Here is a 26,890-nt window from a genome sequence, read left to right as displayed (position 1 = left end):
CGCGCCCCGCCGCCTGCCGTCAGTCCCCCCGGTCCCCGGTCCCCTGGCTCACGGGCATGGCGCGCGCGGCGGGGCCCGAGCGGCGGCTCCTGGCCATCTACACCGGAGGCACCATCGGCATGCGGAGCGAGCGGGGCGGTGAGTGGGTGCCGGCGCCCGGGCACCGGGGGTGGGGTGGGGGTCGTCCGCTCGCCCTTTGGCCTGTCGGGGGTCTCCAGGCCCCGCAGGGCCGCGCACCTGACCCCGCCGCTCCCGGTGGGCGGTCAGCCCGCCCGGGGGCACAGCCTCTCCCCCGCGCTGTCGTCGTCTCCTCCCGGGGCCGAGCCTCGACCACCGTGGCGTCTGTCTGAGCGCCCTTCCCCGCACAGACAAGCCGGTGGGCAGGTGTTCAGAGTCTGCCGAGGCCCCTCACTGGGGACCACCGAGCGGCTGCAAGGCGACCCCAGCCGTTCCCCGCTGTTCCCGGCCCGGGCTCGGCTGGGCAGCGGGCACCAGACACCTTTGGGAAGTGTTCACGTGCACGAGCAGTCCGGGCAGGTTGGGCGTTTCGTTTCTCTGCCCCTGTGACCGTTGGCCTGAGTGGGTCCTCGAGGCAGTGACTGCTGGGCCGGGCGCTGAGCTCTGCGGGCCACTGGGGCAGGGGTGCCCCCAGGCTGGGCAGAGCACCTTCGGGCAGGGACCGGGTTTGGGGAGCCTGGGGCCCCGCAGGGGTGGAGAGGACTGCACACACCTCCAGAATGTTCCAGCGCTCCCGGGAGAGCGGACACTGTCTGTGCCCTCCACACAGGCCCCCCTGGGCTCCCTCCCTGGCCCCAGGTGCCTGTCCGGGCTGTCCTCACACCTGGGGCAGCCCCACACCTGGCCCTGGAGTGTCCCCCTACTCGGATCCTCTGCCAGCTCCACAGCGGGGGACTTGCCAGAGCTGCCCCGTGCTAACAGGACGGTCGCCTTTGCCCTTGGGCCTGGGGCCACTTCCCCAGCCCCCCCCTCCTGGCCACCGTTTCCACTGAAGCAGCTATCCAGATGCCACTAGCACTTTCTCGCTCCAGCAACTGCTTCTGGGTCCTCTGGGCCTGTTCGTGCCACCCCCCGACGCTGGCTGCCAATTCGCAGACATCTCTTGAGGCCCACTCCGTGCTGGGCCCCAGGACTCAGACCCCCAAAGAACCCTGTTCTGGAGGCGCTCAGGGATGGAGAGCATGGTTTCCACACCCCCTCACACCCTTCCCCCCCAGTTGCTCCCCCCGGGCTGCTGGGGAGTCTGCCCTGTGCTGCCCCAGGGCTGGGGCAGAGAGCGGGGAGTGGCTGGCCCTGTCTGCATCCCTGGACTGTCTGGGGCCCTGGCCCACCCCTGTCGCTGCCCCTCCAGGCTTGGCACCTGGCCAGCTGTGATTGCTGGGATTCCATTGAGCTCACTCATTGTTCTCCAGGGTCCAGGCTGCAGGGACAAGGTGGACTCTGACCTGGCTCCCACCTGCACTGCGTCATGTCCCCTCACAGCCCCCCACCTCCCCGGGGCCCCTTAGGCTCACTCTCCCAGGCGCTGCATTTTCCAGAGAGGATGTAAACTCCCACGTCTGGAAGGTGACCTGGAGACTGACTCTAGAAAGACGAGGTGTGGTGGGAGCGCCTTTCAGACAGGCAGGAGTCATCCACGAGACCTCAGGACAGCACCCCAGGCTGGGGACGGAGCCAGATGGATGGAGGAGCCAGGCCTGGGCCCAGTGGGCCGCCGTGCTCTGCCGGCCTCTGCCCTCTCTGAGCCCAGCTGGGGGCTGGGGGGACGCAGACACTCCAGGCCCTTCCTGCCTGGGGCATTCTGATCCGGAGGGCGGAGGGCATCAATGATTAACTCGCCTGGCACTGCTGATGTGGGCTCCGGCCCACGAGGGGGGGTGAGGGGCGGCCACAGCAAAGCTGTTTAGATTGTCGCTGTTGGGAGCCCTTCTGCGCCTGCTGGTAAACAGTGGCCTGCAGGGCACTCGGCGCCCCACACGTGAGCTCTGCCAAAGGTCAGGATGGTGACGGGAGGGCAGAGGCCGTGGCAGCTAGGGACGCCCGCCACCCATCCCCTCTCTGAGTTTGGGGAAGATGTCACTGGTCAAGGGGCATCGTGAATCCCGTATCAGCGGGTAACCCCAAGCCCAAGGCCGAGCCGCATCGCGGCCGAGGAGCCCTGACGCCCTGAGCATCCCGGTGGGCCTGGCTCCTGGCGGGCGTAGCAGGGTGAGTAGAGCCTCGGAGCCTGGCGGCTGAAGGTGCCAGGACATCCCAGGAGGCCACCGGAGGGCCTGGCAGCCAAGCCTCATCCGGAGGGGTGACGTCCATGGCTTCTTGCGCCCTTGGCCTAGACCCCCTTCCTGAGCGAGTTGCCACACGTTCACAAGTTCACTGTCCTGGGACGGCCCTTACAGATGAGTGGGTCTCGTGGAGCCGCTGCCAGGGACAGCTCCCTGCCTGCACGGCCTGGGGACAAGGCCCGGGCAGGGCGGCTTCTGCTTCTGTAGAGCCTGAAGCTTGGGGGCCCGTGCTAAGAAAGAGACTACAATTTACAAAATCAGAATTAGATGAGAAAGCAGGTGTTTATTTGTTTGTTTGTCTGTTTCGTTGTTGTTAGTGTTTTCGGCTGCACCGCGCAGCACGTGGGATCTTAGTTCCCCCACCAGGGCTCGAACCCATGCCCCCTGCGGTGGAGGTCTTAACCACTGGATTGCCAGGGAAGTCCCCTTGTTTTTGTTTGTTTTGGGGGGGACAGGTGTTTATTTAGAATGACGAAGGAAATCACAACAAACTGCTAGTTCTGAAAAGCCAAGAACATTACAAATCCCAGAAAAATATTTTTTGTTCGTTGACTTCCTGACCCTCCCTCAAGGCTGTTCTCCCCACACTTTTGGCTGCTTGGTGTAATGATGTGTCGGCAGAATTTTGCACAGAGCGAATAGAACAGAAGGAGAGTTTAGCCTTCTCTTCGGCTGGTTTTGCCTGTCCACCCACACGCTCCCCCGGCGGGGACACCAGGGTCTGGGCCGCGTGGGGCTCGCTGGCCCTGCACCTTCCTGCCGCCCCGAGGCGTGGGGTGTCCCCGGAAGCCAGTGTCCCACCGTCCACTAGCAATAGCCTCGCTCTGGGTGGAGGTGACCGTGCACGTCACCTGCCCCGTCCGTGGATCCCCAGGTTTACATGGACACCCCAGTGCCACCCACTGGGAGGGCAGCTAGTGTGAAGAGTGGCGTGCGGGCTTCCTGCGGCTGCCCTGACCCATGAGCACAAACGGGGGCCTAGGGCAGCAGAAGCATCTCTCGGGAGATGCTCCACTGCAGGCCGGTGTGTTCGTGTCTCTGCTCTGTCCTTACGCGGCCTTCTCTGGGTGCCAGCTCTCTTCTGTCTCTGTCTTACAAGGATGTGAGTGGTGGCGCTCAGGACCCGCCCACATAAGCCAGCATCATCTCGTCATCTCAGGACCCTAACTCAATACGGCCTCGAAAACTTCGCGTTTCAGGTCCTGGGGGTCAGGAGGGGACACCTTTGGGGGCCTGACGCAGAAGGGTGGGTGGCTCTGAGCCTCCCTCAATGCCCAGGGTCTGGAGTTCAGGCCTCCTTGCTGTCAGGGCTGGCGAGTCCAGACCTTTGTGGAGGCAGGTGTGTGTCCTGGTCACACTTCAGGCGTCTCGGGAGGGTGGCCGGGCTGGCAGTCACACACGATGTCCCCTCTGTCTACTGAGCCCCGTCACTCCTGCAGCAAAGCGTGTGGAGCCCCTAAAGGGCGCTTCCTGGGTTGGGGGGCTGTTCAAGGTGCTCCCCCTTGGGTCTCCTTCTCTGGCTGGGGAGACGGCACCACGACATCCTTGGGCCAACGCAACTGTGTTTACTGGGGGGTGGCAAGGGCTGGGCCTGGGATTTACTTGGGGCAGTTTATTACGCGGCAGCAGGAGACTGATACACCGGGCAAAGGGTGAAGGCTGGGAGCAATGTCGTCGCCCAGGGTGACCACTGACCCTGGTCCTGAAGGTCTTACATGTTTCAGCCAAGGGTGCTTCTCGAGGGGGGACCCTGCTGTTCTCGCCTCTGTGTCCAGGTGTTCGACATAGCCAGGCGCGTGGGAGACACCCAACAGAACCTCAGTGAGGGGTGCGTATGCCCAGAGAAGTTTAGCCGACTTGACCAAGGTCACGGAGCTTGCAGGGAGCAGGGTGGGGCAAAAAGCCAGGGCCCCAGTGCAAAGATTCTTCTGGGAGCCTTTGCTGAGGAGTTGTTTGTTTCCAGGAAACACTTGTGACTTCTCAGGGTTTTCTTAGAACACACACCATTTCTGCCCAGTGCCTCCTTAGATGCATGTTTCTGGACATGGAGGCTCAGGCAGAGGGCCTGGGCTGGACCCTGAAGGTGTCACACACAGTCCACGTAGGGAGAAACGGTAACGGGGAGCGTGTGGGAATGGCACCAGCATCTGGACATCAAGGAGGGCTTCCTGGAAGTGGTATCCTGAGCTGGGATGAAGCACCTGCTGGGTGAGAAGTGGAAAGGAATAGAGGACTTCCAGGCAGAGCCAACAGCGTGTCCACGGGCAGAGCGGTGTGGACGTTCTGGGAAGTGGGGGAAGAAGAGTGGGCACATGTGTCTGAGTTGTGAGAGGGCCAGGGCCCCTGAGCCTCGGTGGTGGAGCCCTGGGGCTGTCTGGGTGAGAGTAGCAGTCCCGACACGGGGCAGCTGCCCATCCTTGCCAGGGCCCGGGGCAGCTGCAGGCCCGTCTGCCCAGCCTCTGACTTCCCTGAGGGCCAGAGCTCACCCAGCCAGCTCCCAGCCCCCCACCCCTGCTGGGGCCCGGCCCCCAGTGAGGAGGGAGGGGCCGGTGGTGGAGGGTGTGTGTGGAGGGGGCGGTGCTGGTGGTGGCTACCAGCCTCTGACTCCGCCTCCCTGCCCCACCCCGCCTGCAGTGCTCGTCCCTGGCAAGGGCCTGGCCGCCGTTCTGAGGACACTGCCCATGTTCCACGATGAGGGGCATGCCCAGGCCTGTGGCCTCCCCGAGGACACCTTAGTGCTGCCGTGAGTGTCGGCTCCTTGGGGGTCCCGGGCAGGGACGATGGCCAGCTGTCATGGGGTGGGGGGCATCCTGAGACTGGCGCCTGCCAGGCTGTGGCTTCTCAGTGTGTCCGTGGCGAGCTGCTAGAGGATGCTGTCCCCACGGGCTCCCACTTCGATGGCTCTAGAACTGACTACAGCCCCCTTTCAAGTGAGCCCCATGGGGACTGAAGACCATAGGAGAGGCAAGGGCTGGCCCAGGTGCCCTGCCTTGTGACGGTCCCTCTGTTTCCCAGCTTGTGGCCCAGGCTGTCCGCTGCTCTTCGCTGCTGGCCAGCTGAGCGGGGAGTTGCCCTCCCGGTCGCTGACCTCCCTCCTGCCAGCAGCCCTCCTCCCAGGGTTGCCCTGGCTCACCGAGGGGAGGGGACACTGCTCTGGAGCAACCTGGCCTGGCCTGTCCTTGGCCCCTCCAGGGACCACGGTCCTTGCTCCTGGGGCCTTGAGTGGAAGGGAGCCGGTGGGGATGCAGAGCCCACGGCCACGGCCCTGGGTGCGGGGGCCTGGCTGGGCAGAAGGGAACGGGGCCGCCGAGCGAGCAGGCAGGCGGGCGCAGAGTGCGAGCCTGCTGTCCACCTCCTGCAGGCCTGCCAGCCCCGCCTGCCCTGACCAGAGGGTCATGTACACGGTGCTGGAGTGCCAGCCTCTCTTCGACTCCAGTGACATGACCATCACTGAGTGGGTTCAGATCGCCCAGACCATTGAGGTGAGGAGACGGGGGAGTGTGGGCGGGGCTGGGGCCAGGAGCCAAGTGGGTCGCACCTCAGCTGCAAGGCTCCCAAGGCCCTTTTACCTGCACCCGTGAGGGTGGGCATCGAGGGACCCCATTTCTCACCTTCCTCCCTTAAGAAAGCCCACTCCCCACAGAGAGGCTTGTCGCACAGCCTGCCCCTTCCTGGCAGCAGGACGCTGGCCCCAGTTCCGCACTTGTCTCGTTCTGCTGGGGCAGAACGGCTTCCGGGGCCTCACCCCTCTCACGGTGAGCGCCTGGGACCGCATGCGGCCCTGGGCCCGGCCCTTGTGTCTCTGAATGTCCGTAGCCGTGCTCTGGGGCAGTCTCCCTGCTCTGTGGCCAGCAGCATCCTACAGTTGGGGCCCGACCGCTTCTCTGAACGCCTAGGGCTGCTGTCCTGGCCGCAGAGGCCAGCCATGCGCAGATTCACTGTGTGGCCAGCAGAGGGCGCCCCAGCCCGCCACGTGGCTCGGCTCCCCTGCAGCTACGGGCCCAGCCTGGCTTGGTCTTTCAATGGGCCGCGAGAGATGGTCCCCTGAGGTCCCCTTGTCTCCCGGGACTGTGCCCCTCGCAACCACAACCCAGGCCAGCTGCCCACTGAGGCCCAGACTTGGCTGCCCGCTAGGAGGTGGTGGCCGGGGCTGCGTCCCTGCAGAGGTGGCCTGTGTGCCTGGAGGCACCTTCCCCATGCCCGCCTGCGGGCATCCTTTCCACCTCCCACATCACAGCCGGCTCCCAGCACTGGCTGTGCCTTGTGTCCGCGCCTGGCCCCCCCACTGGACCGAGAGGCTGGCGGGCTTGCTCACCCCTCAGCCCCTGCTGCCCCAGGGGCAGTGGTCACTGAGCAAGGGGCCCTCCATGGCGCCGAGCTGACCAGTGTGCTCGGGAGCCCAGGCTGGGCATTGCACGGGGCAGACCTTCCCATCCTCAGATGAGAGTGTTCAGAGACCCCGACCTGAGTTCTCTCGGGGGTTAGGGGTGTCATGGGGAGGCCCGAGGGGACGGGAGGAGGCTGTCCTGGGCGCAAGGAGAGCACGGGCGCCGGGACTCCAGGCAGAAGCTCCATTTCCAGCGCACTTCCCCGGCCAGCGGTGACCCGGGTCCCACTGGCACCTCCCCGGGTCCCTCCAGCTGTATGTGGGGCCCTTACCTTCCTTTTCCTGGTGGCCCCGAAGGCCAGGCCTGCCTGAGCTCACCGCCCCTCCTGCAGAGACACTACGGGCAGTACCATGGCTTTGTGGTCATCCATGGCACCGACACCATGGCCTTCGCCGCCTCCGTGCTCTCCTTCATGCTGGAAAACCTGCAGAAAACCGTCATCCTCACTGGTGCCCAGGTAAGAACCCGGGCTGCCCAGTGGGCACCAGGTCCGGGCCTTCCTGAGGCCACAGGGCAGTTCAGCGCTGCTGGGGGCCCAGGTGGGTCCCCGGGCTCCTTGCTCGGTCCGGCAGCTCCCCGAGCTGGTTCCTGCTCTGCCTGAGCCGGCCAGCGCTGGTCAGTGCCCTGGTCCTGCCTGGTGCCAGCCCTGCCACCCTGTGGGTGGGTCCACAGCCTGCTGCCCGCCTTGTCCAGCTGCCCTCCTTCTGTCGCTGTCATCCTCTTCCCACTGTGATTCCCACCGATGCCATCCCTGGGCACCTGGGCGCATGCTGCCCCCTCCTCTCTCACCCTGACCCAGCACAACCCCCAAAACCAACAGGTGGAATATTCTAGAAAACTGCTGGATTTGAAGGGGGGTGGTGGGGGAAGCCTGGACCCCCGTCAGGGCGTGCGTCAGAGGCTGCCTGCGGTGGCGCCACGGGGCCAGCCCTCCCCAAGGCCCTGGAGAGCCTTCCCCGGGGTCAGAGGTCGGGAAACCCCGTTGCCAGGTGCTGACCCGGCTGCCTGCCCTGCTCTGTCCATGGTCCCCGCGGGTGTCACAGTGGGGCGGCCCCACTCAGGGGAGGCCCAGGGCTGCACCGCACACACCCCATTGCTGCCGAGCACGTCCCACTCAGAGCTCGAGTGGAGGGATGGGGTGCAGGCTGACCCTGGCCCTTCCCAGACCCTCCTGAGCCCCTGGGTGTAGGTCGCCATCAGGCCTCTCCCAAGGGACGAAGGGGAGGGTTTTGAGCACTGCCGGCCCCGGGGAAGGATCACGCTCGTGCTCTTCTAACCCCCGCGCTGGCCCTGACGAAGCGTCCCTGTTATAACGCAGGGGAGACTGAGGCTCCAGGCGCGGGGCTGCTGGCCCACTGCCACACCCCTTCTGAGGACCCAGGACTGTGGCCCCAGGCCAGGGCTCGTCCTCTGGAGGCCCTGGGCCCACCCCTGCCCAGCCGGCCCGTCTGCACACCCCTTTGTTGCCTTCCTGGGCAGGAGTGGTGGGGATCTGGGTATGGGTCAGAGTCAGCCCCGGGGGCACTGGCCCTCACGTAGACGCGGGAGCAGGCCTGGGACCTGGTGCTCGGAGGTCCCGCGTGAGGCTTCTGGCCATCGCGTCCACCCACGGTCAGCCCTTGGCCACCCGGTCCAGAAGTGGCCGGGGCAGTGAGGGAGCAGGGCCTCTGTGCCCCGGGGCCAGGGAGCTGGGCTGGGCAGTGGCGGGTCCCTGGGCAGGAGCCCATCCGGCCGGCCTCCGGCAGCGGGCACTGGGGCCTGCGGGGAGCAGAGGGCGCTGGGGTGCGGGCCAGACTGGCATGGCCAGCAGGTGCAGCTCCCTGAGCAGCGGTCCCCACCGACCCGAGCCTGCCTGCCCCCTCTCCTGGACCCCTGCCCGGGCTCCGCACTGGCTCCCTCCTACGCTGCCAGCGCCTCAGCCCCTCTCCTCTCCGTGGCCTCTCCTCCAGGTGCCCATCCACGCCCTGTGGAACGACGGCCGTGAGAACCTGCTGGGTGCCCTGCTGCTGGCTGGCCAGTACGTGATCCCCGAGGTACCTCCTCCTGCCTCCTTCCTGCGGCTCCTGGGAACCCAGGCCCGGGGCTCGGGGCGTGGTGCTCAGGGGGACACACAGGGGCGCGTCTGGAAGGGTTTAAAGATCTGTCTTTCCCCTTGAACGTGAAGTACACCGTAGAGAAAATGGGAAAATAGAGAAGGCGGCAGGAAACAGTCGCTGCCTCTCACCCCCCGAGACGTCTGCTGCTGACAGTGTGGTGGGTTTCTCCGGGTCACGTACATATGTATGTGGTTTACGTGTATTTGTCTCACGCCTGTGATATGCTGTATACTGGTTTACACCACGTGCATGTGTACGTGTGCACGTTCCCATCAGTAGGTTGTACTGGTTTTGGAACGGGCTCTTTTTCCTCTTCATCTTTCCTGGTCACGTGGTGACACAGGGAGGCAGTTACAAGATCCCCCCTCACATCTCAGGGGACGGGGAGAGGAGCCCTGGGAGGGGGTCGCCCGCCCTGGGGAGGGGCTTCATGGAACGCCGTCAGGGCCTGTCTCACTGCCGAGGTGCCCAGCCCGCCCCACGGGAACAGCTCCTGAGCAGGGTGGGGGCTCCCCGGCGCTGAGCTGCTCTCCGCCCCCCGCAGGTCTGCCTGTTCTTCCAGAACCAGCTGTTTCGGGGCAACCGAGTGACCAAGGTGGACACGCGCAGGTTTGCAGCCTTCTGCTCCCCCAACCTGCCCCCTCTGGCCACCGTGGGCGCTGATGTCACAAGTGAGCAGGGGTCACATCGCGTCACAGCGTGCAGGGAGCTGCTGCGGGGACTGTGCGGGGCCTCCTGGGTGGGAGTGCACGGCTCGAGGTTCTGCCCTGGGCTGCGGAGAAGCCGGGGGCCGGGGGGCGCTGCTCAGAGTGGGGAGGCCCCAGCAGGTAACCCCAGCTCGGAGCCGGGGGGCCATCCCGGGAGGGGCCAAGTTTGGGCGATCAGCCTCGTGTGCCTTCCCTCGGCCACGTGGCCCCAGGCCCAGGAGTCCCTCAGTGACGGTCAGTGGCTCTGCCACTCGCCTCGGCCTCCCGGGGACGTGGTTCTGGTAGTGCGACCTCGTCCTGGGGACTTTCAGGGGTGTTTCAGGCCGCCCAGCCCCTGTCGTGGGGTTGCCCGACGCGTCCCGTGGGTGGTGGACCCTGAGCCCTCCCCCCGGGGGACCCCCGACGCCGGCCCTGGTGAGGAGCCGTCTCCAGCCGAGTCCTCGGCGAGCGCCGCGGGGTTGGTGCTCAGGCCTCACCCGACTCAGCCGCCCTCATGGCCGTGGAGACTCTCTCCACCCAGGATGTCCGCTCTCCTGTGTGTCTCCGGGGGCCCCCGCCCCCCCTCCGGGTCCGCCGTGGGCATGGCCAGCCCCTCCGCGAGGCGGCGTGACGGCTTCGCTCCGGTGGCCTTGCTGTCCGCCCGGTCCCTGCCGTCTACATGTTGCCCCCTCGCCCCCCCACCGTGTCTCCTCCTGTGCCTTCGAGATGTGGGCATCCAGGCGTGGTGGCGGGCAGGACCTCTGCCAGGCGGTTGTGGGGCTACAGCAGGAGGAGGGAAGGACCATGCAGGCAGGCACTGCGGCCCCGAGCCCTGACTTCATTCTGGGGGTCTTACCCTGCGTTTCCCTCCCCCTGCCCACCCACCCTGCTTACTGGAGCGGCCTGGGGGTTGGTAAGGCCCAGAACGGTCGGTGCATCTAAGGTGTGTATAGCACGCCCGGGTTCTCGGGGCCAGAGTCAGGAAGGCTTCCTGGAGGAGGTGGCCCATGTGCTGGTACTGGCAGATGGATCGCTTCCTTGCTGTGGTGGGCAGTGGCGCTCAGCCCCTCCTGCCCCGGTGCCAGCCAGCCGAGGAAGGAGGAGTGGGCGGGAAGGAGGGAGCGGCCGCTGTGCAGGCCTCCCTCCCCCGTGGGGGCTGAGTCACACCTTCTCTGGGGCTCAGAGGGGAGCTCCCAGGACGCAGCCCACTGGCAGGTGCGGAGTTCACCCTGGATCCCCAGGCCCCTACCTGTGCCACGCCAAGCCCGCGCTGGCCTTGAGGTGCAGGGCACGCTGGTGCGGGCTGGGCTGGGCGGCTGGCTGGGCGCGGGACTGAGGCTGGCCCCGAGAGGAGAGGCCGCCCTTGGACCCCCAAGCCCGTGATCCCAGGAGGATTGTGTGCCCCCAGCCAGGGTGCCCGTGTGGTGTGTGAGGGTCCCGGGCTGGCCCCGGGACCAGGTGCTGAGAAACACCAGCTGCTGCCAGGGCTGTGCCCGGCGGGGCCCCTGGGGAGGCGGGGGCTGGGGGCTGCTACCAGCACTGGGGCGGCCGGCGCCCTCTCACTGCTTTTTGATGCGTTTTCCCTCCCCTCTGTGAGGCTGTCACAGCCGAGGGGCTTGGGGCTCGGGGGGGTAGCTGTGCCGGGCAAGGAGGGGCGCACGGCGGGGGGTGGGGGGTGGGTGCTGGCACTGCCCTTCCCCGAGTGGGTGAGGCACGTGCGGTCACACCGGGCCTCCAGGAGCCCCAGGTTCTCGCTGTGCAGAAGCCCTGGCCCCAGGGAGGGGGAGTCAGGCCGACAGGCTCGGGCCAGCGGGGTCCCAGCAGCTGAAGGGGACGTGGGACCCAGTGTCCCCTGTGCACGTGGGCTCCACCGCGTGGCCTTGCGGTGGCAGTGTTAGGACCGAGCAGGGACGGTGGTCCTCACACCACCTTCCCTCCTCTCGGCCCCTCTGCGCATGGGGACAGCGGTCCCCTGGTGTCCAGTAGGCCCAGGTGGAAGGACTTGGGGTCCCATGGACTCTGAGGGGGATGGGCTGGCCGGGCGGGGCGGCGTGGGCCTGCTCTGTCTCCGTAAACCCCCCTCTGCAGCCATAACTCCTGGCTGGTGGCCTCGCTCCCACCCGCCGCCATCTTATCTGCTCGCCCAGCTGGGGCCGGGGCCCGAAATTGAAGGCTGCGGCCGCCCTCCTCCCAAGCCCATCCCCCAGAGCCCCCGCGTCTCCCACCCTCCCAGCTCCCCGCGAAAGGGCAGCACGTGTCTGGAACGTTCCTCAGTTTATTATCGTATGAGAACTGCTCTGGTGGAAACAGCAGGAGGCCCGCAGGCTTGCGCCCCCTCCACGGGACCGGGCTGGTGAGGAGCCCTGGGCGGGGGCCCTGGAGCCCGCATTCCCCTCCGAGCTCTGCACCTGACTCTGGGCAGCCTTGGGCAAGGCCCTTTCCCTCCCTGGGCCTCAGTTTCCCTGGGCTGGACAATGGGGCCTCTGCCTGCTCGAGGCTGCCATGTGCGAGGGGCCGAGAGAATGGGACCCTGACCCTGGGCTCAGCGCCGGGCTCCTGAGGGTCGACGGCCAGGCCTGCTGCCCAGACGCCTGCCCCCTGCCCATGGCTGGAGCAGAAGGCCTGGGAGGCCTTTGGTCCCCTCAGAGCAGCAGCCTTTAGACCCACGGAGAGGCTGATCATCTGGGGAGTTCTCAGCACAGCAGGCACTGACCCCATGGAACTGCCCCCTTCATGCTCCACGGGGCTCAGGAGCCGCCCTGGGCGTGGAGAGCGGGCTGGGCTCACGTTAGGCCTCTGAGACTTTGGGGTGAATGAGATGGAGGTTTCCTTTCCCCAAAGGTTAGGGATCCAGAAGGCTCATTCATTCATTCACCCACTGACTTGCTGGGCCGTGGGCCGGGTCGGTGCCCAGTAAGGGGCTCGTGAGGCTGGCTGGTCAGAGGATGCCGCCCTGACTGCTCCTGGGACCCAGGATTGCAGGTTCCTGGTGATCCCCCAGCTCTGCCCCGTCTGCTGTGCTTCTCGCCGTTGCACGCGCCATGCCCTCGTCCTGGAAGGCCCTTCCTCCACCTGCCCTTCCCCTCTCCTGCCCTGGCGTGGCCTGGGCAGGGTCCTCTTCGCCCCCTGGACCCCACGCCCGCCACGGGGGCTGGCTCAGGCTGGAGCTGCGCCCCTCGCCTGAGCGAGCTGGGAGAGGGGGCAGGGGACGGGACTCCGGAGGCACCAGACAGAGGCCGGGGGGTCCGGGGAGGCTGGGCCGGGGCCGTGGCCTGCAGGTGGCCGGAAGGTGTGCATTCGGTCCCTCTGTCCTCGCAGTCAACCGGGAGCTGGTGCGGAAGGTCCGCGGGCAGGGCCGGCTGGTGGTGCACGGCAGCATGGAGCGCGACGTGGGCCTGCTACGCCTCTACCCCGGGATCCCCGCCGCCCTGGTAGGGACCCCGGCTCAGCCCCCGCGGTGCCTGCCTCCTACCCCCTCCCCTCCCCACCGTCGTGTCACTGGGACCTGCACCCCCTCCGCTGCCTTCTCAGCCCGTTCACCTTATTCGTGACCTGGGCTTGTCCCCGCGGACGTCACAGCACGGGTTCCGAGGGCTCCTCTGAGGCTGAGGGGGTGTGGCCCTGGACTGCTCTTTCTTGTGGCCGCTCTGGTGGTCCCTGCCGTCCACCCCTTGGCCACCAGCTGTTCCTGGGGCGGACACGGCGCCTGCCTCCGTCCTGCCCAGTGAGTCAGGCCCAGACGCTGGGCTGCCAGTTGGATGGAGGGGTCTCCGGTAGAAGCGCCTCTGGGCGTCTCTGGCACTGAGTGCGGGGCTGCAGGGGCTCAGAACACGCTTGCTTCAGTGCTGTGACCGGCGGGGCACTGCGGCCCCCTCTTCCACCCAACACACGTGGCTTCCCAGGTGTGTCGCTGTAGCTGGGGTGGCCCGGCATCGGGCTGCCTTTAACCTCTGGGCCACAGTCTGTGAACTGGAGCTGCTCCCCTCCCAGGGCGCTGGGGACAGATGGGGTTTGCTGGAGGCGTGCTCCAGTGAGGGCTGCCCTCGAAGATGAGGGTCGTCCCGGGGGCTGGTGGCCGGATCCCACGCACGAGTCTCACGTCGTGTAGTAGCCAGAGGCCACTGCACGAGGCTGCCATCCTAAGTGGGGCTTAGCTGCACAGCCTCCTTCTGGGAAAGCATGCCGGCCTGTGAAGTCTTTCTAGAACGTGCCGTAGCTGGGGGAGTGCAGAGCCATACGCTGCGCTGAGCTCAGGCGGGGGGATGGGACCCCCAGGGCTTCGCTCGACGGGGACTTCCGGGCCGTCGGGGCAGGGCCTGCTGCTGGTGACCTAGGCTCCAGCGGCAGCGGGTCCTGGTCTCCAGTCTCCCCGTTCCCGGGTATCTGCCAGCAACAGGTCTGCTTTCACCTTTGGCCTCTACCTGGAGAGGCAGAGGGAGCCAATGGCAGTTCTGAAAGGCTCTGAGGGGGGCGCAGCCAGAGGGCTGGACGCCTGCTGCACAGGCCAGCAGCTTGGCCTCTGGGTTCCCCCTGTGTAGCAGGTTCAGGGACAGACAGTGCTCAGCCCTGGGGCCTCTGTGCTGACACAGGGCATGGCTGAGCTGGGCAACAGGTGTCCCCGCAGGGTGGCCTCTGAGGGGACCATCCTTGTTTGAGGTAAACCCCAGGCCCCGTCCTCTTCTTCTTTTTTTTTTAAAAAAAATTAATTAATTTATTTTTGCCTGTGTTGGGTCTTCGTTGCTGCGCGAGGGCTTTCTCTAGTTGTGGCGAGCGGGGGCTGCTCTTCGTTGCGGTGTGTGGGCTTCTCATTGCGGTGGCTTCTCTTGTTGCAGAGCATGGGTTCTAGGAGCGCGGGCTTCAGTAGTTGTGGCATGTGGGCTCAGTAGTTGTGGCTCACGGGCTTAGTTGCTCCACGGCATGTTGGATCTTCCCGGACCGGGGCTCGAACCTGTGTTCCCTGCACTGGCAGGTGAACTCTTAACCACTGCGTCACCAGGGAAGCCCCCGTCCTCTGTCTTCCGAGTGGAGCCTTGCAGCCTCGTGGGATGTGCGGACAGCACCCTGGCTTAAGCAGAACGCTGCATGTGTGTGTGTTTAGCTGCAGGGCCCTTTCCCCACACACTGGCTTGCTGGGAGCATCACCTGTTGTGTGTCAGATGGGGCAGAGCTTTGGACCGGATGGAGGGGCCAGGGGCCGGGAGGGGCGGTGTGGTGGCCCAGCTGGGATGGGGGCCCTTCGCTCCGTGAGACCTCTGATGGCCTTTCTCATCTCCAGCTGGCTCCTTGTGACCTCTGACCCATTTCCACGGTGTTTGTGGCCTTAACACTTAGAAGGGGACAAGGTTCCCTTTGGGGGGATGTGTTGGGGAGCGTGGCGGGCACCGAGGGTGCAGGGCCAGCCTGTTGGTCCCCATTGCTGGAGCAGGAAGCCAGGCCCCTCACCCTCGCCTCCCGGCCCCCGCAGGTCCGGGTCTTCCTGCAGCCCCCCCTAAAGGGCGTGGTCATGGAAACCTTCGGATCGGGAAACGGGCCCACCAAGCCCGACCTGCTCCAGGAGCTGCGGGAGGCAGCTGAGCGAGGCCTAGTCATCGTCAACTGCACCCACTGCCTTCAGGGCGCCGTCACCTCGGACTATGGTGCTGGCACGGTGGGGCGGGGACACCGAGGCCTTGGGAGGGAGGGCAGGGGCAAGTCCGGCTTGACCCCGTGCCCCATCGTCCGCCGGTGCCTCCGTTCCTGCAGGCCCTGGCGGGAGCCGGCACCATCTCAGGCTCCGACATGACATCGGAGGCGGCCCTGGCCAAGCTGTCGTATGTGCTTGGCCTGCCGGGGCTGAGCCTGGATGGCAGGAAGGAGGTGCGTGCCCCTCCGGCTGGGGACCCAGGCCTGCACTGGTGGGCGGTGGGGCCCAGTCCGGGGGATATGTGCCTGGGTCTGGAAGGGGGGCGAGGACGGGGGGCTCCCCCGATCGGTTGCCAGCCCCAAGCCCGGCCACTGCCTGTCCTCCCCTCGAGGAGCCCCAGGTCTGGCTTGGGCTAAGGATCCCCAAACTGTCCCAGGGTATCCCCTCCCTCTTGCTTTTCAGGCTGGCCTCAGACACGGCTGTCCCTGGGCCCTGGGGCTGGGCAGAGGCCACAGGGGCCTGGGGAGACCCTGAGCTGGAGGGCTGGAGGGTGGGGCTGGCCTGGTGTGGGGATCTGCCTGGGGTTAGGCTCCGGCCTCAGGCATGGAGCCCGAGGGAGGAGTTTCAGGCCCTGGGCAGCCCTCTCCCGGGGTCTGGGGTGCCTGGCCTGCGAGGTCTGTCTGGGCTGCTGGGCCCGGGCCCTGATGGAGCTGGCCCGGGTCTCCGTGCGCCGCCCCCCCCCCCCCCGGCAGCTGCTGGCCAGAGACCTGCGCGGGGAGATGACGCTGCCCGCCACGGACGAGCTCCGGCCCTCTCTGCGGGGCAGCACGCCGGGCCTCGGGGTCGCCCAGCTCCTTAGTCTGAGCCAGGTACTGTCCAGCGTGGGCGACGGGGTCTGGGCGGTGGGTCCCTGAGGGATGGGCTCCCGCCCCCTGGCATTTTGGTGCCAGGAGCAGAAAACCACCAGGCACGAACTGGTTCTGGGCTCGGGGCCACAGTGGGGAGGGTTTGCAGGGACTCGTGGGCCAGCGTGTGGGAAGGGGCCGGGCAGTCGAGAGGGGCCCTTGCAGCGTGCACACGGTGCTCAGAACGTGGCCGCTCACCCGGTGGGCAGCCGGGCGGGGCCTGCTGGCCCTGGTGCAGGGCCGCCTCGTGAGGGGGGCGCTCTCAGGCAGCATGGGCGCTCCGTCCGTCCTGCTGCTGGCGGGAGAGAGGTGTCTGCTCTGGGGGTCTCCCTGGGAAGAGGGGCCAGGCTTGGAGCTCCTTCCCCTTCTCAGCCAGGGTGCCCAGGCCCAGGAAGGGACCGAGGACTTGCTTTAGGGCCTGGGATCTGAGATTTAAGCTGGGCCAGGCTCACGGGGGTGACTGGGGCCTCCTGGTGCCCCACCTTACCACCACCCCCAGCACTGGCCTCTGGGAGAAGTGTCCAGACCTGGTGCGCCTGACAGGAGACGGGCACTGTGTCCCGTTGCTGACCCGGGTCACACCACGTGCCTCAGTTTCCCCTCTGCAGAGTGAGGGTGGGAGAGTGGAGAGTGGCAGGAACTTAACCTGTTTGCCAGGGATGGGCAGCAGCCAGACGTGTGCGGCCTGTCGTCACAGTGGATGCCTCGGGCCTTAATGACTCCAGATCTCAGTCCCCGCCATGGTGCCTGGCGCGGGGATGCCTACGGGGGCCTCTGATGGGACCCCCAGCCGTCTGGAGCCTTGGGGAGCTGTTAGGCGACCCCAGCACGGGGTCCAAGTGTCCCTTCCTGCTGGGGAGGGCCAGGCACCCCTTCCCACCCTCCCCCAGGCAGGTGCCCTATGAGTTACCCCTGCCTCCTGGCCCGCAGGAGAGGCAGGCGAGGACGTGGGTCTCAGCGGGCGGGTGGCAGGCCCTGGTCACACAGCTGATGGGACAGAACCAGGTGGTGGCCTGTGTCCTGCCTGGACTTTGCTCCCAGGGCTGGGGGTCCCGAGTAGGCCTCGGATGCGGTGCCTAGCCCCTTCCTTTTACCATGTCGAGACTTGAGGGGGCGCTGGACCCCATCCTGGGACTCACTGCCGGCGCGGTGTGTGGGCCAGCAGGGTTCCCACGGGCCCTGCGCCCCACCCCTGCCCACCTGTTCCCCTGCTCCTGGCCCTGCCCACTCCTGGGGGTGGTGAGGACCCCAGGAAGTGGCAGGGGTCCCAAGGTGCTGCGGCGCCCCTCACCCCAGGAGGCTGAGGACGTGCGAGATGCCCTGGTACCCAGCCTGGCCTGCGCCGCGGCCCACGCCGGCGACCTGGAGGCCCTGCAGGTGCTTGCGGAGCTGGTGAGACCCTGCCCGCCCTCGGGGACCAGCTCCAGCTGCACCAGGCCCCGGGGGGTGGGGCGCTGCCCAGATGTGGGCAGGACTGCCTGTCCCGGGGCTTGCTCACCTCCCCGCAGCCGAGGGGGGCACGTGGCTGTGTCAGGCCCCCCTGGGTGCACCCCGACCCTGTCCCTTCCCTGTGGCCTACCTGGCCCTGTCCGGCCTCCCCTCAGTGGCTGGTGATCCCTTGCACCGCCCCAGGGCAGTGACCTGAGCCTGGAGGACTTTGGTGGTCAAACTCCGCTGCACTCGGCCGCCCGAGGGGGCCAGGCTGGGGTGGTCACCATGCTGCTGCAGAGAGGGCTGGACGTGAACGCACGGGACAAGGATGGCCTCAGCCCGCTGCTGCTGGCCGTGAGGGGCAGGTACTGGGCTGGGGGGGGCGGGCACTGTGGCGGATGTGTGGGCAGGGCCTGGACAGGAATGCCTCAGAGGGGGCCTTCGGTGTGCCTGTGGTCACACAGCACCCCCAGGCACAGCCAGGTGGGACCAAGGACGCCTGCTTCCCGGAGCCTCGCCCACCTCCAGCTGGGCCCTACAGACTGGGAGGACTGACTCTGGGCAGGGTGGTCAGGGAGGGCTTCCTGGAGGTGACCACCAAGCTGAGCCAGGCAGGCCCGGCAAGACCCTGGCACGGAATTTCTAGAAAAGGAAAACGCTTACAGAGCACAGGGGTCTCATGTGTGTTCCCTCCGTCCTCCACCTGAGGGGCTGGGGGTGGGGCAAGGGGAGAAACCCCCAACCCAGCACTGGGATGGAGCAGGTACAGAGCAGGTGACATAGTGCCAGACGTTGGGCTGGGTGAGCACAGGTCCCCAAGGGGCCAGGCTCAGCATGCATGCTAGTGGGGGGGTCCCCCAAGCTGGCCCCATCCAACAAACCCTGGCTCTTTAGGGCAGGGCCCCAGCCTGGGTTTTTTTGGGGGCCCCCGCCCAAGTGGAGAGTTGCAGAGCTGAGCCCTTGCTGAGGCCCGAGGGCCCTGGGCAGTCGTTGTGGGCACCTGACGTCTGGTTCCTTCTAAGGAGCAGCAGAGGCCCCCTGCCCTGAAGCCAAGGCCAGAGGCTGGGGCCCCCTGGAGGGGCCGCCCTGTGTGCTCACCTGTGACGCGCACTGCAGGCTGGGGCGGCGGCACCTTGCAGGGCGGGTTGTGTGAGGATCGACGTGAAGGAAAACACACGAGCTGGTGGTCACCACCCAGGAGCCGGGGTCACAGGCTCTGACCCCTTCCCTTGGGGTTGGGCCTGGCGGGCGGGCAGCCAGCCAGCCGAGGCCGGAGGAGCAGGCGTCGGGGCTGGTGAACACCTGTACCCGTGTCCTCTGCTGGGGCGGCCGTCTCCTTGTCCTCCCCGGCCCGCCTGGCATCTCTCCGAGGGGCAGGCCTCTCCTGCTCTGACGGCGGATGGGCACGGGTGGGGCCTGGTAGCCACTTGGCCCTGCATTCTAGGGGCTTACGTTGCTCCGAGGCCTGGAACTTTCTGGGAAGACCTAGGGGCAGGGGCGGGCCCACTCTCCCACCTGTTTCCCCGTCCCCTGCCCGGCAGCTGGGAGGGCCATCACATATGTGTGTGTGTGAGAGTGTGTGTGTGAGCGCACTGGTGAGCACGGGTGTGAGGGTGTGTCTGGGACACGGGGATCACAGGCCTTGCTTTCCATCTCTCGTAGTCTTGCTGTTTCCGAATGCAGAGCTGGTCTCGGTTTAGCGTCTGCCACAGGCCTCGGGCCCTCCCCAGGGGCTCTCGGCCTGCAGGACCCTGGGTCATTTCTGGGGGTCTCATGAGTCTTATGGAGAGCCCAGGCCACCAGACCGCTCGGCTCAGCCCTGGGCCAGGGCGCCTCACCCTTGGGGCAGTGGGCAGCGGGGTAGCCCCTCCCTCCCAGCCTCCTGGGAGCATCAAAGGGTTCTCAGAACAGGTGGGGGACCGAGGGGGAGGGCTGCACGTGGGGTGTGCCCGTGGCGCCCAGGCCGGGTGATCTGGCTGGAGACTCTGCGGCTCACACTTGGGTGTGGGTGGCAGCGTGGTGAGCTCACCCCGTCCTGGTCCCACCCGCTCGTCCCCAGCTGGCTGTCACGGCAGCTCCCTCGTCTCCCGAACCGGTCTCCCGGCTCACCCCCCAGCGGGCCCTGCTGTGCCCTGGAGGGGGCTGGCCTCACCCTGGAGGGCTCCGGGGGGGTGGGGGGTGGCCCACTCTCCTCCCCAGCTCCCTAAAAGTGGGGTGACCATGCAGTTGATGGTACACCCCCAAACTGGGGAAGGGGGCAGCCTCGGGGCTCTGTGCTCTGTTCCTGGGCTCGGAGCCGGTGCCTTGACACCCACAGGCCTCTGGGCCCTGCTCCGGGCCAGCCTGACGCCCACGTTCTTCCGTCAGTCTCATGCCCACCCCATCCCCAAGGGCAGACTACCGGCCCAAGGGATTCCGTTTTCCCAGACTCGGCCCTGGCGGGTGTGAGCTCGGCAGGGAGGCTCCTCCAGGGTGGGCCGTCCGAAGGTGCCCAGAGCGCGGCCTCGGGGCCTCTGGCGGGGGTGCTGCGGACGGAGGTGCTGCACAGCCGGGGCTGACTGACCGCCCCCCCCGGCGTGGGTCTGGGTGCTGGGGACCGAGGTGGGGTGGCCCTAGTCTGGGGAGGGTGGGTTCCTGGGCTTGGGCACAGGCCAAGGCCCTGCTGGCGTCTCGCAGAGGCTGCGGCGGGCAGGCGGTCACCACACTGTTTCTCACGGCAGGCATCAGGGTGTCATTGGGCTGCTGCGGGCGGCTGGGGCCTGCCTGTCCCCCCAGGACCTGGAGGACTCGGGAACAGAGCTCTGCAGGTGAGGGTCGCAGGCATACCTGTGCTTCCTGGGACGCGGGCTTCAGAGGGGGGAGAGCCCATCGTGCACCAGCTGGGCCCTTGGAGCACTTGAGGGTGGGGTTTGTTCCTAGAAGAGGGAGCAGTCCAGCAAGGGGGTGCGTGTGAGAGTGTGCGTGCGTGTGTGTGGGTAGAGGAGGGCCGTGGAGGGGTCGGCTGGGAGGGTGCCTGGGCTGCGTTTGGGGAGGTTGGGGACACGGGGTGGGGGCAGGGCAGTCGGCAGCTCTCACGCGTGGCCGCGCTCCCCCGTGGGGAGGACACCAAGGCCCAGCAGCGGCCCTGCCCTGGTCGGCGTTCGGCTGTCAGCTGCCAGCAGGACTCTGACCCCAGCCGCTCTGAGTGGCCACCAGGCAGACCTGGGGAGGCTGAGGCCCGGGAGGGGTGGTGGTAGGCTGGGCGGGGGCAGGCCCAGGGCTGCCAGCCTCCGCTCCTTCCTCCGTCCCCGGGACCCTCCCCGTGGCTCCCCCCCACCCCGCCCTGCCCACCAGCCCCTCCTGTGTCCAGCCCGGGCTGCCCTGGGCAGGTCTGAGGCCTCGAGGAGGGGAGGGGCCGAGGGGGGGGCAGGCTGGGGGCCGGAAGCGCCTTGGAAGTCAGAGCCCCCAGGCGTGGGCTGGGTGACAAGGGCCGTGTCTTAGACCGTGGCTGCTGTGGTGTGAGGAGGGGTGGCTGCCTGCTCTCCAGGAAGAGGACCTGAAGCTCTGGCCCCTCGTCCCCACCAGCCAGCATCCCCCCACCCCCGAGCCTTGGAGGCCCCCGTCCTAGACACAGTGGGGTGGAGAGAGCCCACTGGCCCCAGCCTCAGCCCCTCCCTCCCTGGAGTGCAGCGTCCCTGGAGGGACGAATCCTGCTGGCTTACCTGCCTCTTCTCAGCACCAACAGGGCTAAGGCGGGCGGGGCTGGGGGGTCTCAGATGTGTGGGATGGTGGCGGGGCCCAGGCGGGGAGGGTCTTGGCTCTGAAGGGACTTCTGGGGTGACTTGGTTCAGAGCTGCACCCCAGGTGGGTCTCGACGGCTCCGTTGACAGATGGGGAAACAGGCAGAGGGGGGAGGTGACAGCAGCTCCCCCGGGAGTGGGTCATCCGACCTGAGCTGCTTGGCTGGATTTGTGGGGGGCCCTTGGCCAGCTCTTCCAGGAGGTGAGCGTGTGTGGGAACCAGCGCGAGAGGCCTGCAGGCAGATCTGGGGGGGGGCGGGTGGTGGCGCCCTCAGCGTCAGCGTGATTCACCTCAGGGATGACCCAGCGCCGCTTCGGGGGCTGCTGCTGCCGTTTCCTGACCCAGAGCGAGTCCCTAGGGCCCCGTTGGGGGATGGCCCTTCCGCCCGGCAGTCCTGGCCAGCACACCTGGCTTGGACCCCTTCCCTGCCTGGTCCCAGGGTGAGAGCAAAGGGAGGATGCAGACGACCCCACAAGGGCCCGGGAGGTGCGCTGTGAGTCCCCCACCACCTCCCTGGGGCAGGCAGGCCCAGGCCCCCTCCTACCAGGACCCCCCCATGCGGCCTGCCTCTGTGGGCCCCGCCAGGGAGAGCTGTGTTATGAAATATGAAACTGGCGGGCGGCACTCAGCCGGTGGGGTGTGTGTGGTGTGCACGTGCGTGCATCCTCACGCGTGTGCCTTCGTGTGTGCACCCTTGACCTGAGTCCCAGTCACCCCTGCTGGGTGAAACCAGACTCCAGGCCGTCAGCTGGCCCACAGCGACTCCTGCGCTCCTGCCCCGGGGCTCAGGCACTGCTGGGTCAGCTGTTTGGGGCTGGCTTTGCAGAAGTGCCGGTGGGCAGATGGACATGTGCCCGGTGGTCTCTGACGGCTCCCCGTCCTCCGCTCCCCCTCCCAGGCTGGCATCCAGGGCAGACTGTGAAGGCCTGCGGGCATGGTGGCAGGCAGGGGCCGACCTGAGGCAGCCGGGCTATGATGGGCGCAGCGCCCTGCATGTCGTGAGTGCCGCCAGTGCCCTCTGAGGCCACCTCGTCCAGGAAGGCCTCCCTGACAGCTCCATTGGCTCCCGCTTCCCAAATGCCCAACCCCTGCTCTCTGGGTGGATGCACTTCATATGCGGGAACCACAGGGGTGGGAGGGCTGTCCCTTTTCCTGTCCCAGGTTCCCTCCCAGGGCCGAGACCTGTGGGGACAAGGGCAACGGAGGAGTCATGGGGTCCTTGGTGCGTGGGTGGGAGGGCAGCCTGGTGGGCCACGGGGGGGGAGGCGGGGTTCAGGGCCAGGTTGCTGGTCCGAGTCCCTGAGGCAGCACCTCCCGCGTTCCCCCTCACCCACCCTGCAGGCAGAGGCAGCTGGGAACCTGGAAGTGGTGGCCCTTCTGCAGAGCCTTCAGGGTGGGGTTGGTGACCAGGCCCTGGGCCCAGTAAGTCCCCTACCCCCCTGTGGGGTTGGACCTGGTGGGGATTGTGTCCTGGGGACAGAGCCGGTCTAAGTCAGTGGGGCCTGCAGGGCCCCTCCTGTGGGTGGGGCGCACCCTCTGTGGGAAGCTGCAAACTGCCTGGAGGGAGGGCCAACCCCAGACCCCCTGCTTCCATCCTGTCAGGCCGCCCCATGGTGCACCCTGCCCCATGGCGCACCCTGCCGCGGCACTGGAGGCCCCAGCCCGGTCAAGAAGCTCCCCGAGCCTGGAGGGGGCCTGCCCGCCCTGCCCCGCCCCAGCAGGACCAGCACCCACTGGGCTGGGTGGGCCAGGTTCCAGCTGACTCCCCACTCCCACCCCATCAGCTGGCCTTCCGGAAAACCCTCCAGGCTGGTTGGGTTTGCTCAGGTCCTTGGGTCCCTCCCCTGTGAAAGGCTGCTTCCCACTGACAGGTGCCCGGGCTTGTCTGTCTGCTCTGGCCCCATACAGTACCTGGGCCTCCACTCCTCTAGAGACCTCCCATTGTCAGGAAGTGCTGCCTGGTGTCTAACCTGAAGCTGTCCTGCTGCAGCGTAAGCCATTCCTTCCTGTTGAGACCTGCTGGAAGGATGACAGCAGACCCACCCCTGTGGCCCTGACTGTGCTGTGCGCCCCCTTCCCCTGCCCCCCTCCTCACTGCTGGAGCTGCTCCCCATCCTGTTTGCACAATGCAGCCTAAAGGTCTTTGTTGGGTCGAGTGGCAATAAAATCTCTCGGAGGGCCGTTCCCTCCCGAGATCCCCAAAGCCCGGCTCCAGTGGGTCTGTCTGGGTCCCAGGACCGTGGGTGTGTGTGTGGGGTGTCAGGCCCCAGGCTCTGGGTCAAAGGGCGTGTCTTCAGCACCCTGGGGGTGAGGGACGCTCCTCCAACCCTTCCCAAGGCACCGGGAGTGAGTGTGAGTGTGGGCCCCTGGGCAGGGTGGGCAGGCTCTTCCCTCCCCAGACAACTTCTGCCCCGTCTCCTCTCCTCCCAGACCTCCTCTTGAAGCTTCGGGTCACCTCCTCCAGGCAGCCCCCACCCACATCTGCTTCTGCTGAACTCTCCTCATGGAGACCATCTCTCTACCTCTCCCGGTGCCCCTCATCCGTTCTTCACAGGGGCCTCTGCGGTGTGCCGGCCCCTTGGCCCCGTTCATTGCAGCCCCTGATCTGCTGGTAGCGCGGGACCTGCTGCCTCTTATGAGCCAGGCCCATCCTGGGGAGCCTGGGTGGGTGGGAGCGCCCTGCTGTGCGCAGGTGTGGTATGGGCAGGGCAGGCCCGGGCCTGGTGGGTGTGGCTGTCTGAGGCCAGTGTCAGTGCCTTACCAGAGGCCCCACTGGGGCTGAAATCAGGTGTTTGGACCCACAGCCTGAACCGGAAGCACCGGAAGCAGTCCGGTGGGGCGACAAGGGCATGACCTTGGGCCTGGGCTGGCCTGAGGCCTCCCGCCCCTGCCCCGCCCCCGGCCCTGCTGGGCGTGAGGAGCCTCCCCGCTCCAGGTCCCCCACCACCTTGGCCCCTCTCTAACTGCCCCCATAAGGACTGCCTTCAATCTGTCCGTCTGGCCCCTGAGCTGGGGGCTCAGGAAGCCGCTGGGCCCAGCCTGAGGGCAAGGGTGACCCTAAAGAGCTCTCCCTTGCACCCACCATGCAGCTTCTCCCAGAGGTGCTGGGCCGGGGGCGGCTCCGCCCGCACCCCCAGGCTTCTCAGCCCGGTTCCCAGGCCCGGGCTGGCAGCCTTCCAGATCTTGCCCAGAGACGGGTGTGCCTGGGTCTTGCACAAACAGGTGACACCACACGAGCGTGGTGGGGCCCCATACCCTGACGACAGCCCAGTGAGCTGGGGCCTGGGGGGAAGAGGGGCCCTGGGGCTCCAGAGCCGGGAGCCCCTGCAGTTGCCGGTGGGCTGGGACCCTCAGAAGGCCAGAGGGCGGCAGGACCATTGGACAAATACCTGGACAACTGGAGAGCACCTTCCGCATCCCACGACCGGTACCGATCCCCACGTCCTCCGTGGCGCCCGGCACACAGCAGCTCACCAGACACAGCCATCCCCTTTGGCTCTGCTGCCAAGGGACGGGGGACCGGATGGGGCAGAGCCTGTGCTCACGGCCACGCCACACGCAGCGCGTCTCCCAGGCCCCGCGGAGCCCAGATCGTGAGAGCTGCGGTGCCTCAAGTTACCCCACGTGGGCCCTCCCTCCCAGAAAGCCGGCCAGTGGAGGAGTGCCCACTGGAACCCGGTGTCCCAGGGCGAGAGCACTCGCTGCACTGGCTTTTCCCCAAGTGGGTCATCGAGGGCAGGGGAGAGGCTTCTGCCAGCGGGGCGGATGCGGGGAGCTCCCCTCCAGGCCCCCACTTCTCAGGCCCCTCCCCACACTTGGGGGATGCAGAGCCCCACAGTGAGCGGCTCCTGGACTGGGCAGGTGTCCCAGGAAGCTCTGGAAAGTCTCAGACATCTGTCTGGAAAGTTCCCCAGGGCCATTCCTCAGAGAGTGGCCAAGTCGCAGCAGGGGAGTAAGGGGCCGCCCTCCTTGCCCAGCCGCGCAAGGCGGGGGTAGCCCTGCGAATAACAAAGTTGAAGGGTCACCTACCGGGAGCTAGCTTCCATCCCGCGACGCCCCCGAATGGGCACCAGCCCATCTTCCTTCCCACTTTACAGCTGAAGAAACTAAGGCCCAGGCCTGTGCTCAGGGTCCCAGGCGGGCACGTGGCAGAGCTGGGCTACCAGCCTGCCTGGCACTGCACCGGCCTCCTCACCTCTTGAAGGTAGTGCCAGCGGGAGAGGTCGCCGGGCTGGTGGGAAATGCGGGAGTGAGGCGAGCTCGGCGAGGGCGGGGTACACGTGCAAGGCGCCCAGACCCCCTCGGGGTCTCGGAGGGGCCGGAGCTGCGTGGCTCGCACCCGGTGATTTCACTTGGGATGGCGCTCCGGCTCCCAACGGCCCATCTCCTGTCACTGGGATCCCAGGGTTATCGCTGGGAAACATCTCTCATTTAGGCCGTTATCCACGTTTACCCAGTGTCTTCCGTCCTTAGATTTCTCAGTCAGGGCCGCCCTCACCCCAGCTACAGGTCACACCTCAATACCTCCTGCTGCGAGTGGGGGCCCCAGGCACTGGTACTGGTCACCTCTTCCTCTCCACTCTTACCAGTCCCCTCTGGTGCCGGCGACAGTGGCAGTGTGGAGGGAGAGGTCTGCTCCGGACTGGGCTGCACCAGGGCCGAGAACAGGGGACAGGAGAGGTGGGGTCTTTCCGCCCATGCAGTGACGGGGGTGTGCGTGTGTGTGGGGGGGGGCAGGAGCGCCCAAGCTCATTGTCTTGGTTACACACCTCTGTGCCCCCTCCCCCCAGTTCCTGCCCACACACACTGCCACTCAGGCCTGTGGACTCAGCAGAGATGTGGGGTGTGGAGTCCCAGCTCCACCATGGAGCGCCGTGTGACCTCTGAGAAGTCACTGCCTCTCTCTGAGCCTCAGTTTCCCCAACTGCAAATGGAAACGATGAAACCTTTGCTACTCACGTTACTGGGTGCTGGTGCAGGTAAACCGCACACAGCGTGTGTGACGAGGTCTAGAGGGTCCGTCACACCTCGGTGGCTGCACCCCGACCTGGGACCAGCCTGGGCTCCCGAGCCCAGGGGACACGGGGGTGCAGCTGGTGGCGCTGCCTTGTGTGGCCACCCTGGACTTGGCCAAACGATGGTGACCACCCGCCGCCCCCCCCCCACCCCCGGGCCGCACCAGTGGCTCAGGGTTTGGGCCGAGGACTTTAGGGGTCACCTCCCTCCAAATTTTCTCTTTCCTAAAGCTTGGACTCTGCCATTAGCCCCCAGTGGGCAGCTCTGCTGCCCCAACATGTCCAGGTGACTAAAGTGGGCAGGCCGGGGTGCACGGGGCTGCGGGGTGCCGGCCCAGGGCTCTGCCGGGCGTGGAGGGGACGGGGACAGGAATGTTGTGCCCTGGCTCCCCTGCCGCCCAGGGTGGGGAGTGTGGGCGCAGGATGGGGCTTCCAGCGTGGGCTCTGAGGAGGGGTCCGGGCTGCCCTCCTTACCCTCTGGGAGGAGACAGGGTCTGAGAACCAGAAACCTGCCGGCGCGTCCTCACCCTCCCTCTAGTTTCACTTTCCATTTGTTCCCTTCCTCCCCTCTCCCACGAAGTTCCCTTTGAAGTGAGAAGGGACACGGATGGGCGTGTCCAGCCGGCCCTCCCGCCACCCATGGGCGGTACCCGGGTCCCGGGCTTC

General features: G+C 67.0%; 1 protein-coding gene and 1 long non-coding RNA gene across 6 annotated transcripts; one reads left to right on the top strand and one right to left on the bottom strand.

Annotated features, from left to right (window-relative positions):
* Window positions 1-23,330, top strand: ASPG (asparaginase). 2 transcript variants are annotated; one of them, XM_067715838.1, is made up of 16 exons: window positions 1-138; window positions 4,935-5,043; window positions 5,662-5,782; window positions 7,020-7,145; window positions 8,638-8,721; window positions 9,329-9,455; window positions 12,789-12,901; window positions 14,935-15,117; window positions 15,213-15,326; window positions 15,846-15,962; window positions 17,295-17,390; window positions 17,631-17,794; window positions 20,150-20,236; window positions 22,108-22,207; window positions 22,551-22,631; window positions 23,118-23,330. In XM_067715838.1, exons 1-16 carry the CDS (start codon window positions 57-59, stop codon window positions 23,181-23,183), a joined length of 1,770 nt encoding a protein of 589 aa, XP_067571939.1. In that variant the 5' UTR covers window positions 1-56; the 3' UTR covers window positions 23,184-23,330. The 2 variants fall into 2 exon arrangements, with proteins under 2 accessions (XP_067571939.1, XP_067572023.1); XM_067715922.1 differs by lacking the exons at window positions 17,295-17,390; window positions 17,631-17,794; window positions 20,150-20,236; ... (1 more) ...; window positions 22,551-22,631; window positions 23,118-23,330 and adding an exon at window positions 16,656-17,220.
* Window positions 3,898-26,890, bottom strand: LOC137212514 (uncharacterized). 4 transcript variants are annotated; one of them, XR_010937530.1, is made up of 5 exons: window positions 24,599-26,890; window positions 23,180-23,228; window positions 18,528-20,344; window positions 6,960-7,112; window positions 3,898-4,504 (listed from the first exon to the last, which is right to left on the bottom strand). It is a non-coding gene; the product is annotated as an uncharacterized lncRNA (long non-coding RNA). The 4 variants fall into 4 exon arrangements; XR_010937527.1 differs by lacking the exon at window positions 24,599-26,890 and adding an exon at window positions 23,732-24,008; XR_010937557.1 differs by lacking the exon at window positions 24,599-26,890 and adding an exon at window positions 23,732-24,008 and having other exon boundaries at window positions 3,898-4,501.

Source organism: Pseudorca crassidens, chromosome 1, assembly GCF_039906515.1.
Source record: "Pseudorca crassidens isolate mPseCra1 chromosome 1, mPseCra1.hap1, whole genome shotgun sequence".
Taxonomy (NCBI): Eukaryota; Metazoa; Chordata; class Mammalia; order Artiodactyla; family Delphinidae; genus Pseudorca; species Pseudorca crassidens.
This window is presented reverse-complemented; position numbering and strand designations above follow the sequence as displayed.